Source organism: Procambarus clarkii, chromosome 60 (assembly GCF_040958095.1).
Source record: "Procambarus clarkii isolate CNS0578487 chromosome 60, FALCON_Pclarkii_2.0, whole genome shotgun sequence".
Classification (NCBI taxonomy): domain Eukaryota; kingdom Metazoa; phylum Arthropoda; class Malacostraca; order Decapoda; family Cambaridae; genus Procambarus; species Procambarus clarkii.
In genome coordinates this window covers 25169301-25186853 of record NC_091209.1, presented here as the reverse complement: position 1 = coordinate 25186853, position 17553 = coordinate 25169301, and the positions used below count along the sequence as shown (strand labels likewise).

Here is a 17553-nt window from a genome sequence, read left to right as displayed (position 1 = left end):
GCCACGTCAACCTCCTGAAGCAATATAATGGTACTCCTCCCACTGTCCTAATTAATTATTCCACCTTCACAGAACCCTACATCCACAGTGAGACCTTCCCAGCTTCTCCTCCCGAAAGCACTGACAAGGAGTCAGCGCTTTCTAATTCCGAAATCCTTAATGATCTTCCCAAATACTTTCAGGATAACAATCGTGCTCCTTTGCCCTATTCTAATTCCACTCTCACCTCGTCAGATACGCCCTTCATCCTCCATGTCGACGCCAGTGGTACCGACGTTGGTGGTGTCGCGATGCAGCAACGAGGCGAGGAGAATACACCTGTCAGCGACTACTGCTACAAGGAACTACGGAACAATTGGCAAGGAACTACTCTTCATCATCCTGAAGCTCCAGCACTTCACTCCACACCTGAAAAGTGCTCGGTCCACCATCAACACGGACCACACCACCCTACACCTCCTGCAGCACGCCCACTTCTCATCTCAACGTCTTCTACTATGGGCTTGATAACTGCAGAAATTCAACCTGGAGACACACTATACCAAGATTCCAACAACATCTTAGCCCATGATCTCTCCAGAGTTTATGAAGTAGAAGCGACTCCATCCATTACTCCACCACATAACGACGTACTTCTTCCAGAACCGCAGGCTTCGGGGGAGAGTTGTGACGATAATCTCCTTCAAGAGATTGAGCCTGCTCTTCCCTCCAAAAATACGTCGTTACAAATATATAAAACTACTATGGAAGAAATGTCCAACAACGACAACAACATCTCCAAGGTTTGCCAGAGCGCAAAACGTATGCAGCCAGGAACACCCGCTTCACCTCAAACCGCCAAACTACCTGTCTTGTTGCCGGCTCCTCGCTGATTGGCCGCTGGTCTGGCTGCAACTGCACTCCACCCACCATACTACGTGATGTCTGGGGCCGCCACGACCTCAGTCTTCAGAATATTCAGTGCTTTCATACGGTTAACACGTCTTCCTGGTAGACTAAGCTTTGGCTTACGTGTACTAAGAGAGGTGATAGCTTAAAGCCAATATTCCTGCACCTCTCATTTTATTGTATATTGCACAGCTTGTTATTGCTCACTTGTCTTAACGTAACTTTTCATTTTGTCATTTAATTATTCTTATTATTTTGATTGATTGATTTTATTATACGAATTTGTATGTCCATTTTATTCATGTTTTGTTTATCTAACGTAATTAAAATTCCATTGTTAAAATTTACTTGTGTTTTGTGTGTCTTCTCCTTACCTTACCACAGACGAAGTTCCAGATTTTCTATTTTTTTTTAATTCTATGTGACGAGGCCATACCCCTAGCTTTGAACAGCCGAACACCAACGCGTTACCGTCACAATATATATATATATATATATATATATATATATATATATATATATATATATCTATATATATATATATATATATATATATATATATATATATATATATATATAAATATATATATATATATATATATATATATATATATATATATATGTATATATATATATGTATATATATATATATATGTATATATATATATATATATATATATATATATATATATATATATATATATATATGTCGTACCTAGTAGCCAGAACGCACTTCTCTGCCTACTTTGCAAGGCCCGATTTGCCTAATAAGCCAAGTTTTCCTGAATTAATATATTTTCTATAATTTTTTCCCTATGAAATGATAAAGCTACCCATTTCATCATGTATGAGGTCAATTTTTTTTATTGGAGCTAAAATTAACGTAGATATATGACCGAACCTAACCAACCCTACCTAACCTAACCTAACCTATCTTTTTAGGTTAGGCTAGGTAGCCGAAAAAGTTAGGTTAGGTTAGGTTAGGTTAGGTAGGTTAGGTAGTCGAAAAACAATTAATTCATGAAAACTTGGCTTATTAGGCAAATCGGGCCTTGCATAGTAGGCCGAGTACGACGTTCTGGCTATTAGGTACGACATATATGTCGTACCTATTAGCCAGAACGCACTTCTCAGCCTACTATGCAAGGCCGGATTTGCCTAATAAGCCAAGTTTTATTGAATTAATATATTTTCTCTAATTTCTTTCTTATGAAATGATAAAGCTATCATTTATTATCATAAACCACAAGTGAAGATTAACAATCTTTGGACAACACGCACCAGTGGGCCTCGAACCCAGAAAGCTACTGGAAGGTAGTTGTGCTTTCTGGGTTCGAGGCCCACTGGTGGGTGTTGTCCAAAGATTGTTAATCTTCACTTGTGGTTTATGCAAGTATAGGCTTATAGCATGGACACGAGTTCTCTCACATTGACAGTGGCTTGATGAAACACGCAGAGTAACCTCTCACTTGTATAGTGCCCTCGGGAAGTGGTGATATTTGAGGTGTATATATATCTCGAAGTCTCTACTTCTTTTGTAGGGTCTGATGGTGTAGTGGGTTAAGGCGTACTAGTTATGGCAGCTCCTGGAAGGTAGTTGTGCATTCTGGGTTCGAGGCCCACTGGTGGGTGTTGTCCAAAGATTGTTAATCTTCAATTGTGGTTTATGCAAGTATAGGCTTATAGCATGGACACGAGTTCTCTCACATTGACAGTGGCTTGATGAAAAACGCAGAGTAACCTCTCACTTGTCTAGTGCCCTCGGGAAGTGGAGATATTTGAGGTGTATATATATCTCGAAGTCTCTACTTCTTTTGTAGGGTCTGATGGTGTTGTGGGTTAAGGCGTACTAGTTATGGCAGCTACTGGAAGGAAGTTGTGCTTTCTGGGTTCGAGGCCCACTGGTGGGTGTTGTCCAAAGATTGTTAATCTTCACTTGTGGTTTATGCAAGTATAGGCTTATAGTATGGACACGAGTTCTCTCACATTGACAGTGGCTTGATGAAAAACGCAGAGTAACCTCTCACTTGTCTAGTGCGTTCGGGAAGTGGAGATATCTTGAGGTTATCTTGAGATGATTTCGAGACTTTAGTGTCCCCGCGGCCCAGTCCTCGACCAGGCCTCCACCCCCAGGAAGCAGCCTGTGACAGCTGACTTACTCCCAGGTACCTATTTACTGCTAGGTAACAGGGGCATTCAGGGTGAAAGAAATTTTGCCCATTTGTTTCTGCCTCGTACGGGAATCGAACCTGCGCCACAGAATTACGAGTCCTGCGCGCTATCGACCAGGCTACGAGGCACCGAGATATTTGAGGTGTATATATATCTCGAAGTCTCTACTTCTTTTGTAGGGTCTGATGGTGTAGTGGGTTAAGGCGTACTAGTTATGGCAGCTACTGGAAGGTAGTTGTGCTTTCTGGTTTCGAGGCTTACTGGTGGGTGTTGTCCAAAGATTGTTAATCTTCACTTGTGGTTTATGCAAGTATAGGCTTATAGCATGGACACAAGTTCTCTCATATTGACAGTGGCTTGATGAAAAATGCAGAGTAACCTCTCACTTGTCTAGTGCCCTCGTGAAGTGGAGATATTTGAGGTGTATATATATCTCGAAGTCTCTACTTCTTTTGTAGGGTCTGATGGTGTAGTGGGTTAAGGCGTACTAGTTATGGCAGCTACTGGAAGGTAGTTGTGCTTTCTGGGTTCGAGGCCCACTGGTGGGTGTTGTCCAAAGATTGTTAATCTTCACTTGTGGTTTATGCAAGTATAGGCTTATAGCATGGACACGAGTTCTCTCACATTGACAGTGGCTTGATGAAAAACGCAGAGTAACCTCTCACTTGTCTAGTGCCCTCGGGAAGTGGAGATATTTGAGGTGTATATATATCTCGAAGTCTCTACTTCTTTTGTAGGGTCTGATGGTGTAGTGAGTTAAGGCGTACTAGTTATGGCAGCTACTGGAAGGTAGTTGTGCTTTCTGGGTTCGAGGCCCACTGGTGGGTGTTGTCCAAAGATTGTTAATCTTCACTTGTGGTTTATGCAAGTATAGGCTTATAGCATGGACACGAGTTCTCTCACATTGACAGTGGCTTGATGAAAAAGGCAGAGTAACCTCTCACTTGTCTAGTGCCCTCGGGAAGTGGAGATATTTGAGGTGTATATATATCTCGAAGTCTCTACTTCTTTTGTACGGTCTGATGGTGTAGTGGGTTAAGGCGTACTAGTTATGGCAGCTACTGGAAGGTAGTTGTGCTTTCTGGGTTCGAGGCCCACTGGTGGGTGTTGTCCAAAGATTGTTAATCTTCACTTGTGGTTTATGCAAGTATAGGCTTATAGCATGGACACGAGTTCTCTCACATTGACAGTGGCTTGATGAAAAACGCAGAGTATCCTCTCACTTGTCTAGTGCCCTCGGGAAGTGGAGATATTTGAGGTGTATATATATCTCGAAGTCTCTACTTCTTTTGTAGGGTCTGATGGTGTAGTGGGTTAAGGCGTACTAGTTATGGCAGCTACTGGAAGGTAGTTGTGCTTTCTGGGTTCGAGGCCCACTGGTGGGTGTTGTCCAAAGATTGTTAATCTTCACTTGTGGTTTATGCAAGTATAGGCTTATAGCATGGACACCAGTTCTCTCACATTGACAGTGGCTTGATGAAAAACGCAGAGTAACCTCTCACTTGTCTAGTGCCCTCGGGAAGTGGAGATATTTGAGGTGTATATATGTCTCGAAGTCTCTACTTCTTTTGTAGGGTCTGATGGTGTAGTGGGTTAAGGCGTACTAGTTATGGCAGCTACTGGAAGGTAGTTGTGCTTTCTGGGTTCGAGGCCCACTGGTGGGTGTTGTCCAAAGATTGTTAATCTTCACTAGTGGTTTATGCAAGTATAGGCTTATAGCATGGACACGAGTTCTCTCACATTGACAGTGGCTTGATGAAAAACGCAGAGTAACCTCTCACTTGTCTAGTCCCCTCGGGAAGTGGAGATATTTGAGGTGTATATATATCTCGAAGTCTCTACTTCTTTTGTAGGGTCTGATGGTGTAGTGGGTTAAGGCGTACTAGTTATGGCAGCTACTGGAAGGTAGTTGTGCTTTCTGCGTTCGAGGCCCACTGGTGGGTGTTGTCCAAAGATTGTTAATATATATATATATATATATATATATATATATATATATATATATATATATATATATATATATATAAATGTCGTACCTAGTAGCCAGAACGCACTTCTCAGCCTACTATGCAAGGCCCGATTTGCCTAATAAGCCAAGTTTTCATGAATTAATGTTTTTTCGACTACCTAACCTACCTAACCTAACCTAACTTTTTCGGCTACCTAACGTAACCTAACTTATAAAGATAGGTTAGGTTAGGTTAGGTAGGGTTGGTAAGGTTCCGTCATATATCTACGTTAATTTTAACTCCAATAAAAAAAAATTGACCTCATACATAATGAAATGGGTAGCTTTATCATTTCATAAGAAAAAAATTTGAGAAAAGATATTAATTCAGGAAAACTTGGCTTATTAGGCAAATCGGGCCTTGCATAGTAGGCTGAGAAGTGCATTCTGGCTACTAGGTACGACATATATATATATATATATATATATATATATATATATATATATATATATATATATATATATATATATATATATATATATATATATATATAGTGTGTGTGTGTGTTTGTGTATATTTATATATATATATAATATATACATACACATACCTATGTATATAAACACACACACACACATATATATACATTTCCATACACGTATCCAGGCTTATATTCCGTATGGAAATGTCAAGACACATAAGCCTGGAAACCCACTTCGGCCAATCATTAGCCAGATACCCACACCCACGTACAGAGTGGCGAAGCGACTCAACGGCCTGCTGACTCCTTATGTCCCTTGCACCTTCAGCCTGAAGTCTCCAAAACGAATTTGTTGACTTATTGCGGGGAACACGGGCCACAGGAATAAGAGCCTCGTTGGACGTAGAATCACTGTTTACCAACGTACCTGTGGATGAAACAATCGGGATGATAGCGGACAGAGTGTATCGTGATCCAGCCTGTACTCCTCTTGACATTCCAGAAAACATTCTAAGGAAACTACTCCAAGCTTGTACTAAAGAGGCACCCTTCTTGAGCCCGGATGGGCACATGTATAAGCAAGTAGATGGGGTCGCCATGGGTTCTCCCCTAGTTGTCCTGTTTGCGAACTTCTACATGGGTACCATCGAACAAAAGGGCTTAGTCGACATGAACTTGAAACCGGCCATATACTGCAGGTATGTTGACGACATTTTTACACAGGTACCTGATGTCAGACATCTGCAGGAGCTGAAGGAGGCATTTGAGCGGAATTCTGTGTTGCGTTTCACTTACGAGATGGAGAAGGATGGGAAGCTGCCCTTTCTAGATGTAACAGTCATGGAAAGGAGCAGAAGTTTCGACACCGCAGTCTACACTAAGGAAACAAACATAGGAATGTGCCTGAATGCCAACAGTGACTGCCCAGACAGGTACAAGAGGAGTGTCGTTAACGCTTATGTCGACCGTGCTCTCAGCTACAGCTCAGGATGGAAGCAAGTCGATGAAGAACTCTGTAGGGTAAGGCAGGTCCTAGTCAACAAAGGCTTCTCCAATGGTTTCATTGAAGACATCATAAGAAGGAAGGTGAAACGCCATGCAACCTCTGAAGAGACAACTAACACAACACCTGTACCCCCTATTAGACTATTTTACAGGAACTTCTTTTCCACAGCTCATAAAACGGAGGAAAGGGTTCTGAAAGATATTGTTAATAGAAACGTTATCCCTACAGACAAAAATCAGAAGATACAATTGACGATCTACTATAAAACCAAGAAAACGGCCAACCTACTCATGAGAAACTCTCCAGACACAAAGCAAAACGCTTTAAAAGAGACCAATGTCGTCTATGCCTTCAAATGCCCACTTGGGGACTGTAAGCCTCAAAGATTTCAGTATATAGGCAAGACAACAACATCTCTTTCCAGGCGATTAACGATGCATAAGCAACACGGCTCCATTAAGGAACATATAATCTCTTCCCATAACCAGACCATCACCAGAGAAGTCTTAACAAAGACCACGGAAATCATCGATAGATACAGTGATAGCAGGCGGCTAGATATCTGCGAGGCACTACACATTAAGAAGTCGACACTAGCAATCAACAGCCAATTAATGCACAACTATATTCTACCCACTTCAAGACTCCGCACCAATATAGAAGCATCAAGAAATATGGGCCAATAGGCCCTTTGCAGTTACTTCCATTCTTCCCTTTAACTTACAAAATATTATACCCATTGTTTCGTGTTCTGTCTTGTTTTGAAAGTTTGTTTCACCTCATCCAAAACTGTTGTAACATATCACCTCACCCAAATGCAGGTATAAAAAATCGAAGATGTTTAAGCTCTATTCAGTTATAGTTGTGTGTGTGTAAACTAAAGTCTTTGAAAATGTAATAAGTTTTACGAAACGCGCTCAAGTGCTAATACGTAGTTGTCAGACTAGAAATAAAAATGAATTTTGGAGAATTGATTTTTCAGTTACCATCAACTGTGAAGAAAAATGTAAGAAACATTGAGAAAATTCGTGTTAGAATTATTAATCTTACTTTTTCGGTCATATTTAATAATATATGTCTACAGGAAAGACTGCTACCAATATATATATATATATATATATATATATATATATATATATATATATATATATATATATATATATATATATATATATTTATATATATATATATATATATATATATATATATATATATATATATATATATATATATATATATATATATATAACTGAAAACTCACACCCCAGAAGTGACTCGAACCCATACATACTCCCAGGAGTTTTCATTTGCATATTGTCCTGGGGACCATTCAGGCTTGTTCGCATTTGTGTTCCTCACGTGTGCCCCAAAGAATGAGGTGATTTGGTAAAATGCTATTCCCAAGATTACTATCCGAGTGCCGGCGGTGGGGTGGTTCAAATAGCCTCGGCTATTACCTCATTATGTCCGGTCGTGATGGTCAAGTGGATTAAGGCGTCTTGTACATACCAGTTGCGTTGCTCCTGGGAGTATGGGTTCGAGTCACTTCTGGGGTGTGAGTTTTCAGTTGCATATTGTCCTGGGGACCATTCAGGCTTGTTCGCATTTGTGTTCCTCACGTGTGCCCCAAAGAATGAGGTGATTTGGTAAAATGCTATGCCCAAGATTACTATCCGAGTGCCGGCGGTGGGGTGGTTCAAATAGCCTCGGCTATCACCTCATTATGTCCGGTCGTGATGGTCAAGTGGATTAAGGCGTCTTGTACATACCAGTTGCGTTGCTCCTGGGAGTATGGGTTCGAGTCACTTCTGGGGTGTGAGTTTTCAGTTGCATATTGTCCTGGGGACCATTCAGGCTTGTTCGCATTTGTGTTCCTCACGTGTGCCCCAAAGAATGAGGTGATTTGGTAAAATGCTATGCCCAAGATTACTATTCGAGTGCCGGCGGTGGGGTGGTTCAAATAGCCTCGGCTATCACCTCATTATGTCCGGTCGTGATGGTCAAGTGGATTAAGGCGTCTTGTACATACCAGTTGCGTTGCTCCTGGGAGTATGGGTTCGAGTCACTTCTGGGGTGTGAGTTTTCAGTTGCATATTGTCCTGGGGACCATTCAGGCTTGTTCGCATATATATATATATATATATATATATATATATATATATATATATATATATATATATATATATATATATATATATATATTGTCTTGTATGTTTTGTAACCTTTAAATACACAATAAAGGAAAAAAAAAAGGGAAGGGGGTGGTAGGAGAAAAGCACACAGAAACTGTATTGGAGGGGGACCTACATTCCCTCCTATGCGTTATGTGTGGTTTCCTCCGAGGCTATGGGTCCCCCTTCTTCCAGCCAGAGGTGGTACTCCCTTCCCTATATTAAAAAAAAAAAAAATATATATATATATATATATATATATATATATATATATATATATATATATATATATATATATATATATATATATATATATATATATATATATATATATATATATATATATTTATATAGGGCATATGATTTTGCATTTTTCCTTATTTGTCAGTAACTAATAAGAGAAATATAAATTATTTTATTTTTTACCCTTAAATTTGTTTTAATATTCAATTTGTATTTGTATTTAATATTTACATTGTTTTAAAATTTAAAGAAATTTAACTTTTTAAACACAAAGATGTGAGAACGTTTCAGATTAGGCTCAAAGGTTTCATAAAAGATTCAAATTAGTGTTTGAAAGGTTTAAGAATGACTCATGTTAGGATTTTAAAGGCGTCACAACGTCTCAAATTAGTGTTAGATACGTAGGTTTTGGTTATAAGTTTTGGAAACCTATTTAATTCCACACAAAAAACCGTATCTAATGCGTGAAAACAAACGTTTCCAATCCAGTCAAACACTTTCCAGGTACGTTGTGGAGACCTAAAATTGTTTGCTGGGTTGTCGGTGTTATATTCAGTTTTAAAGGTATATTTAACATAGTTTCTGTAAAAAATGTTGTTTTATAGTTAAACAGTGCTTTTGTTCGTAAAATATTTAGTTATATTGGTAAATTGTACTTTTTGTCGAATAAATAAGCTGTTTAAAAGGAAAATTGTGTTTCTTTTTTTAAGAAAATATTCAGCTTTATAGGTAAATTGTAGTTTTTGTTTGCAAAATATGGAGTTTCATTGGTAAATTTTGCTTTTTGTTGGTAAAATGTTGTTTTATAGGAAAACTGTGGTTTTTCAGGTAAAATATATTAAGTTTTATAATTATATTTGTGCTTTTTGTGAGTAAAAAAAAGCCCTTTTATAGGTAAATGGTGCTTCTTTAGTGTGAAATTTATAGATTATAAGTAAATTGTGCTTTTCCTCTGTAAAATAATTAGTTTATTGGTAACTTGTGCATTTTGTTGGTAACCCAGCAAACACAGAACGTTTGTGGACGTTTTTAAATGGTCCCACAAAGGTAATACTGTAACTTTTGACATAAATACGTATATCTGACGTTCTTAAAACCAAAGGATATAACTAAAAACATATATTCTTGAGACACAATTTTTTAAGATTTATGTAAAAATTTAAAAATAATAGTAAATGCTATGGAATTATAATGTTTTCATGCTTTATATTTAAGAATAAATAATTTTCAGTCAACATTTAGTTTTTTTTGTTTACTTTCTGTAAAGCTATCCAATTTACGTTCTTATAACATAAATATAACATTTATATGACGTCAGTATAACGTTATTTACACGACATCATTACGTTATTATGATGTTATATTTACGTATAATTCCTGTGTGAAAACCAGAATATATATTGAACTTTATGTTTTAAACCTTGTAAAGTTATCATAAAACTTGGAATAAGACGGTAAGCATGCTTTACTTATGAAAATATACAAACAAATCAACAAAAACATTTTAACATAAAAACATGAACAACATGAATGAATTTGTAAAGAATTTTTTAATTTGAGTTAAACTAAATACAAACTTAATATGTTTTGCTAACGCAAAAATATATTCCCGAGGTATTGTAATTGCAAATAAATATTTAATACAATTATTTGTATCATTTTTTTTATTTTAGATTTCCGTATTGCTTGACAATATATAATAGCGTTTAGATAATGCTAGCGCTGGACATTCTTTAGGCTCGTTGCATGTTGTGGTAGTCGCCGCCATTTTAAAACCGTGTCGAGAGGGACTGCTGTTGGCTTATCCACAAAATCCTGCTGCATCTTCAATAGTTAAGGTAACTGTTTTCTTTTATTTGCTCTTAGACATGTGTAGTATATATATAAGCTTGTGGTGGTAGGCTGGATGGTGTGTTGATGGCCCTGGCTGGAGGTGTGTTGATGGTGGTGTGTTGATGGCCCTGGCTAGAGGTGTGTTGATGGTGGTGTTGAGTTGATGGCCCTGGAGGCGTGTTGGTGGCCCTGGAGGTGTGTTGATGGCCCTGGAGACGTGTTGGTGGCCCTGGAGGTGTGTTGGTGGCCCTGGAGGTGTGTTGGTGGCCCTGGAGGTGTGTTGGTGGCCCTGGAGGTGTGTTGGTGGCCCTGGAGGTGTGTTGGTGGCCCTGGCTGGAGGTGTGTTGATGGTGGTGTTGTGTTGATGGCCCTGGAGGCGTGTTGATGGCCCTGGAGGTGTGTTGGTGGCCCTGGAGGTGTGTTGGTGGCCCTGGAGGTGTGTTGATGGCCCTGGAGGTGTGTTGGTGGCCCTGGAGGTGTGTTATATATATATATATATATATATATATATATATATATATATATATATATATATATATATATATATATATATATATATATATATATTATGAATATCAGAGGTCCCAGGACATTGGACCCAGGACAATTATTGTGCATGTGTAGTATGTATATTTATGTAGTATATTTGGCATATTTTTTGGCATTTAGTTAATGCCAGTTAGTGGCATGTCTGCACCGTTTCCAGTTTGTTGATATGCTTCTTAAGATATGGGCACCATACAACTGCTGCATACTCCAACTTTGGTCTAACAAAAATTGTGAACAATTTCAAAATTTCTGTTGAAGAAATCCTGTTTCCTAGTTCTGCATCTGTTTTGGTATAACACCTCCTTTTTTTCACACCTCTATTTTTTACATTCATCAATGTTTCGGTACGTGCAATAGTATGTATTGTTTCATTGCAGATAACAGCATTTAAATTTTGTTTGTTTCTTAGACTTAGACTCGTACTACCAAGTTGCTGTTGGCAATTGGATAATTTTTTTATGAAGTCATTTGTTATTTTTTCCCCTACTTTAGTAATTTATGCTTTTGATCTCAATTAGTTTTATATCCTAGCTTTTTAATTTTTTCCCCTTATATATTGCCATCTTATCTGTCTGCTTTACATGGCTTAAGCAGAGTCATGTCTGCTTAAGCCTTTGTTATTTTACTAATTTACCTTTTTTTTAATTATTATTTGTTTTCAAAGTTTAGTTTACCCCATTTTATTTGCTTTTTGCAGTACAGTACTTTACTAATAATCTTGTAATAGTAATTGGTAATGTAGCACTTGGCCTTTCTCCTTCAGAATGTATGCACACATTATAGAAAAAAGAAGAGAATACCACACAAGATGGCAGCGTATGTCACGGGCCAAAAAGCGACGCCTAAAAGAACAGGCGTCCCAGCATGGCAAAAATGAAAATAGTGATGAGGTTGAGATTCAGTTGTTGAATCAGGATCCTTTGGCCAATGTTACAACAAACAGCATAGACGATGACCATGCTGCTTTGTCATCTAATTCAGAACCTAATATTGGTTGTGGAGCCAATGAAGATGCATCATCTCTGGAAAGTCAGAGAGAGAGAGATTGGACTTGGGACATGATTGATGAGCATGACCCAATATCATCAGAGTCAGAGAGCAGTGGTGATGAGGATGATAAATCATTATCAGATGTATTGTTAGTATGGGTTAATAAATATGGCATAACACACAATGCCATTGATAATTTATTAAAAAAATTGAGAAAACAGGGACATGCTGACTTGCCAAAAACAGCTCGTTCGTTACTGAATACAGTTAAACATATACCTACTGAGACTAAATCAGGCATGATGTATATCTACTTGGGGTTAGAGGAGGAAATGTTGAAAACTTTAAGGCTGTATCCTAAATCAACAATAAGAGATTTGGCAGAAATATCTTTAATTTGCAACATTGATGGTTTGCCAATATTTAGAAGTAAAAATGAAAGTTTATGGCCTGTTCTTTGTGCTATCAATAATGTCAAACCTATAAGAGTTTTCCCAGTAGTCCTCACATACGGAAGCTCTAAACCTAGTGATTTAGATTTTTTAAATGAATTCATTCAGGATTTGAAAAAAATTATGCACTATGGATTTAAAAATGATGACAAAACATTGCCAGTAAAACTAAAAGGAGTCATATGTGATGCCCCAGCAAAAGCAATGGTGAAGGCAATCAAACTCCACTCTGGCTACTTTGGGTGTGATAGATGTACCCAAGAGGGTGTTTGGAATGGAAGAATGAGTTATCAACAAGTGAAAAATTTACAACTCAGAACAGATGAAGATTTTCGTAATCAATCTAATTCTCAACATCACCATGGTAGATCACCATTCTGTGACTTAAATATAAATATGGTGAGTACTTTTCCCATAGACTATATGCATCAGATATGTCTTGGGGTTATGAAAAGGTTACTTCTTGCCTGGATACGAAATAAAAACGTAAAATTATGTGCTCGCCAAGTTGATGAAATTAGTCAGCGTCTAATTCAACTAACACAATTTGTGCCTATGCACTTTGCACGTAAACCTCGAAGTCTTTCAGAGGTTGATAGATGGAAAGCGACTGAATACAGGCAACTCCTTCTCTACACCGGTAAGATTGTACTGAAGGGAATCTTACCCAAAGAATTGTATGACCATTTCCTGACTCTGAGTGTAGCCATTTCTATTCTTGTATCACCTAAATTGATTCAGTTAAATTACAGCCAATATGCACATGATCTTTTGCTGTACTTTGTGTTAAAGGCTCGTGAGCTGTATGGTAAGGATTTTTTAGTGTACAATGTACACTGCCTAACACACATATCCTCTGATGCCAAAGAGTTTGGTAGTTTGGACAGATGTTCAGCATTTCCATTTGAAAATTACCTGCAGCAGGTTAAGAATATGGTTCGATCAAGTAAAAACCCTCTTGTTCAAATTGCAAAGAGGCTGAAAGAGATGCAGCATGCTCAAAGGATTTATACACCAAATACAGAACATAAAATATATACCAAGGCACCAAACAATGCCTATTTGCTGAATAATGAAACTTGCTGCCAAGTTTTGGACACTGTCAGTGACACCGATGAAAATGGAGACAGCATGTTCCTTTGCAGGGTATATTCGAGAAGTATACCTCTCTTTGAGAAACCTTGTAACTCCAAATTAATTGGAGCATTTAAGGTTCTTACTAGGAATTCATCCATGAAGGTGATTCCAGCAAGAAAACTGAACCGCACAGGTATGATGATCGAGACAGAAAGCGCAAATACTTTTCTGTCAATACTACATGACTTATGACAAGTACGTATTTAAATACTGTATCCATGCTTTAATAATAGTTTGAACTAATATTGTAAGTTAATGAGATTCACAATTTTGTTTTTTATTAAAGCTATTATCTTTTGACCAATATTTACCTGTTTAAAAATCCCATTACCCTGTATTTCATGAAAATTATTAATATTTTGAGAGCACATTAAGAGATAAAACTGTATTAAGCCTTTTAGTCCATACATGGCAGCTACTGTTTATACCAACCGAAAATCATTTACAAATGTGGCTAATCTATGATTGACACAATCAAGTAAATCTATTACCAACTTTATGCTAATTTCTTTTTTTGGGGAGAACAACCCTTAATAAGATTTTTCAATTTTGTAGATGACATCTGAAAAGCGGTATGCAGTGGTAGGCTTCAATGATCGTAGTGTGGGTATCATCTCCACAACCTGGATTGAAAAATCTGATGATGTAAGCATTACTTTGAAACTAAAAAATTGCATATATTGAGTTGCTTTAAAAATATTCCAAATTAGTGCTAAAATTAGCATGTAACAGTTTATTTCGACTTTTCAGGAAAAAATATTGTGCTGGTGGCCACAGAGCAGGCATACAGTTAGTGCCCAAAAGCACGAAAAGCCAGACACGACAAATTGGCGAGTGCATGTCGTATCAACAATCCTATCAACAACTGGTAGGTATTAAATTTATAATTATTAAGATTTAAGATACAAGACACCTATTCATTCATTCACCATAACTTTAACACTGCAGACAAAAACAGCATTATAATTATATTTTAATCACAAGATGGGTTTCCTCATAGCTACTTAAGACTTTTGTGCCCCAGTTATAAGTTCCAAATCATGTACGTCGTTTTATTAAACATCTCTTTAGGAAGCTGATTTAAGTTATTTCTTAGTGTTCACTACTCTACTAGGTAACGATAAATATATATCTCGCTGATATATTACTAATTATATTCAATTATTACAGATGATTTTGACGTTGCAAAACGAAGATGCTTAGCTGCGGAAGACACTTCAAATGTCGAAACTGAAGACGATATGGGCTATCCTCGACAACGAAAAAGGAAACCATGCTTCAAATATGAAGAAGAGAATTCCGAGAATAACAAACGTAAGCATTGATAACCTACTACAGTAATTTAAAAAAAATTTGCAACTTGAAAAATGCCATTCAATACATTAAGCAATTTAAATAATTTCAGGCAATCATCACTAGTCTCAATCCAAGAAGAAGTGTTCGCCATCTTCATATGAGAATACACCTTCAAAAGAAATAAGTCCTCCGCAAATACCATATTATTCTGGTATATTAAGTGAATGTAAGGATTAGTAGTAAATAACATTAAAAGTTCTAAATTGATATTTAACCATGCTTCCTTTGTTTGGTTATTTATGCTTTTGGTTTAAAAAAAACTAAAAACTGCTCTAAACTTAGTTCTTGCTGTTTTTTTTTGTTTTGTTTTGTTTAATTCCTTCTGGAAGTACTAGAAGCTTTGAGTAATTTTTATGCTTATCTGGAATTTCTGTATAGAAATATGTGTTTATTTCTAATTGTTTAATATTAAGTATATTATTCTTTTATGTGCATATGGGGTCTAGTGAACTTTTCCCACTTTGTCTAGCAGGTGCTTTTCACTTGTCACAGTTCAGGGAAATTTTGGTTTTCCTTTGATCTAGCCACTAGAAACAAGCAGGTTTGTTATTACTTTTCTTTTTGTTTGTCCCTTACGTGTTAATTTGTCCTTTATCTTACCTTTACCTTACGTGTTAATTTGTCCCTTACCTTAAGTTAATTTTTAAAATATGTATCTCATATTGACCCCCACCTCTCTCATGTTAGTTCAAACTATATTAAAGTCTTAAAAATATATTTTGGTTAACTAGTGTTTGAAATAAGCATAACTCCTTTTGAGCTAATAGAACAGTCCTACAAAAGCCGTCTCCAGTGAAGACTACACTTCACAATACACCTTCAACGCCATCAGTATTTCCTCATGAAGGTAATAAGTTAATTTTTAAAATGTGTATTTCATGTTGACCCCCACCTCTCTCATGTTAGTTCAAACTATATTAAAGTCTTAAAAATATTATTTGGTTAAAAAGTGTTTGAAATAAACATAACTCCTTTTCAGCTAATAGAACAGTCCTACAAAAGCAGTCTCCAGTGAAGACTACACTTCACAATACACCGTTGACGCCATCAGTATTTCTTCATGAAGGTAATAAGTAATTATTTAAAATATATATCATGTTGACCCACTCTCTCATGTTGACCCTCATTCTCTCTCTCATGTTGACCTCCCTTTTCTCATGTTGAAATTTGTTTTGTTAATTTTGTTCTGTCACCTCTTCTTATTCTGTGTGTATGTGTCTGTCTGTCTCTGTATGTCTCTCTATCTTTCTTTTCTTTCTTTTTCTTTATTTATTTATTTCTTTTCTTTTTTCTTCTCTTCTCATGTTGGCCCTCCTCTCTCTCATGATAACCCCCCCCCCCCCCTCTGATGTTGGCTCACCCTCTTTCTGATGTTGGGTAGTTTAAATGTGATGTAGATGTTACGAACCCGGATCCAGCGTCCGTGCCTGGAGCAGTGACAAACACGCCATCTGTGGGTCAGCTCCCGAAACCCCCGCCAAACGAACGACGACACCTAGTGAGGACAGCGTGTACTGGCCTCGAGGACCAGTTTCCAGTCTGGTTCAGCGCTCAACACCGCCGCTCCTGACCTCTGGTGAGGTGGTGCTCCGACGACAGCGCCATCTATGGAGTGGATATGTCGGGCGTTTGTATCTGAGCCTGTGAGTGTGGTGTATTAGTGTCCCGGTTATTAATGACGTGTCTGCTTACAGAGCCGACCTGGGACCACTGTGTTGAAGGAGTAGTCAGTCTACCCGAGGCAGCCAGTCTCCATACAGTGAAGTTTGCTGCAGCTGTCGTGACGTCGTCCCCCCGGAAGAACACTGTGGTGTGTTAAGCCTGCCAGTGGAGTGGCAGTGGAAGGATTTACCCGGGACCGACGATTGGAGACGATAATCCACTGGGGTATTGAGGACAGGAGGGTGATTGGTGATATCACACGAGACTCCTGTCTAGGGCGTACCCCTTTTATCGTTCGTGGAGTGGCCGTACCAGCCTTGGTGGCTCAGTACCTGCCAGCAGACCTGCTGGACGTGTGGTTGACGGCCTCCACGACGGTGCCCCCAGTGGACCAGTGTTGTGGCTGACCTGTGGCCAGGGTAGACTCGGCGTTCTCAGAGGACACGTCTTGAGGCCACGAAGAAAGCACCGCGGACTCAGCACCTAGCTTCAAGGATCCATAGTCTCCAGCAGAAGACTACAGTGTTGATCCCCTTTGTAAAGTGTTAATACCCCTCCCCCTTGTGTACGTTTTATTTCTATATATTCAAATGGTGATGGTGAAAATTATATTATATTAAGTTCTTACCTTTCTTTCCCTACTCCCTTTAAGTTACTTGCGTCA

General features: G+C 38.1%; 1 protein-coding gene across 1 annotated transcript; it reads left to right on the top strand.

The window, feature by feature from the left end:
- Nucleotides 1-10679: 10679 nt before the first annotated feature.
- Nucleotides 10680-15233, top strand: LOC123766980 (uncharacterized). Its single transcript, XM_069307305.1, has 4 exons — nt 10680-10748; nt 14427-14516; nt 14622-14739; nt 15042-15233. Exons 2-4 carry the CDS (start codon nt 14427-14429, stop codon nt 15194-15196), a joined length of 363 nt encoding a protein of 120 aa, XP_069163406.1. The 5' UTR covers nt 10680-10748; the 3' UTR covers nt 15197-15233.
- Nucleotides 15234-17553: the final 2320 nt, after the last annotated feature.

Excerpts from the sequence above, each read along its gene's own strand:
- LOC123766980 (XM_069307305.1), top strand. The coding sequence starts at position 14,427 with ATGACATCTGAAAAGCGGTATGCAGTGGTAGGCTTCAATGATCGTAGT. Across the intron at positions 14,517-14,621 it reads GGATTGAAAAATCTGATGAT|GAAAAAATATTGTGCTGGTG; the intron begins GTAAGCATTACT and ends TCGACTTTTCAG. Across the intron at positions 14,740-15,041 it reads AACAATCCTATCAACAACTG|ATGATTTTGACGTTGCAAAA; the intron begins GTAGGTATTAAA and ends CAATTATTACAG.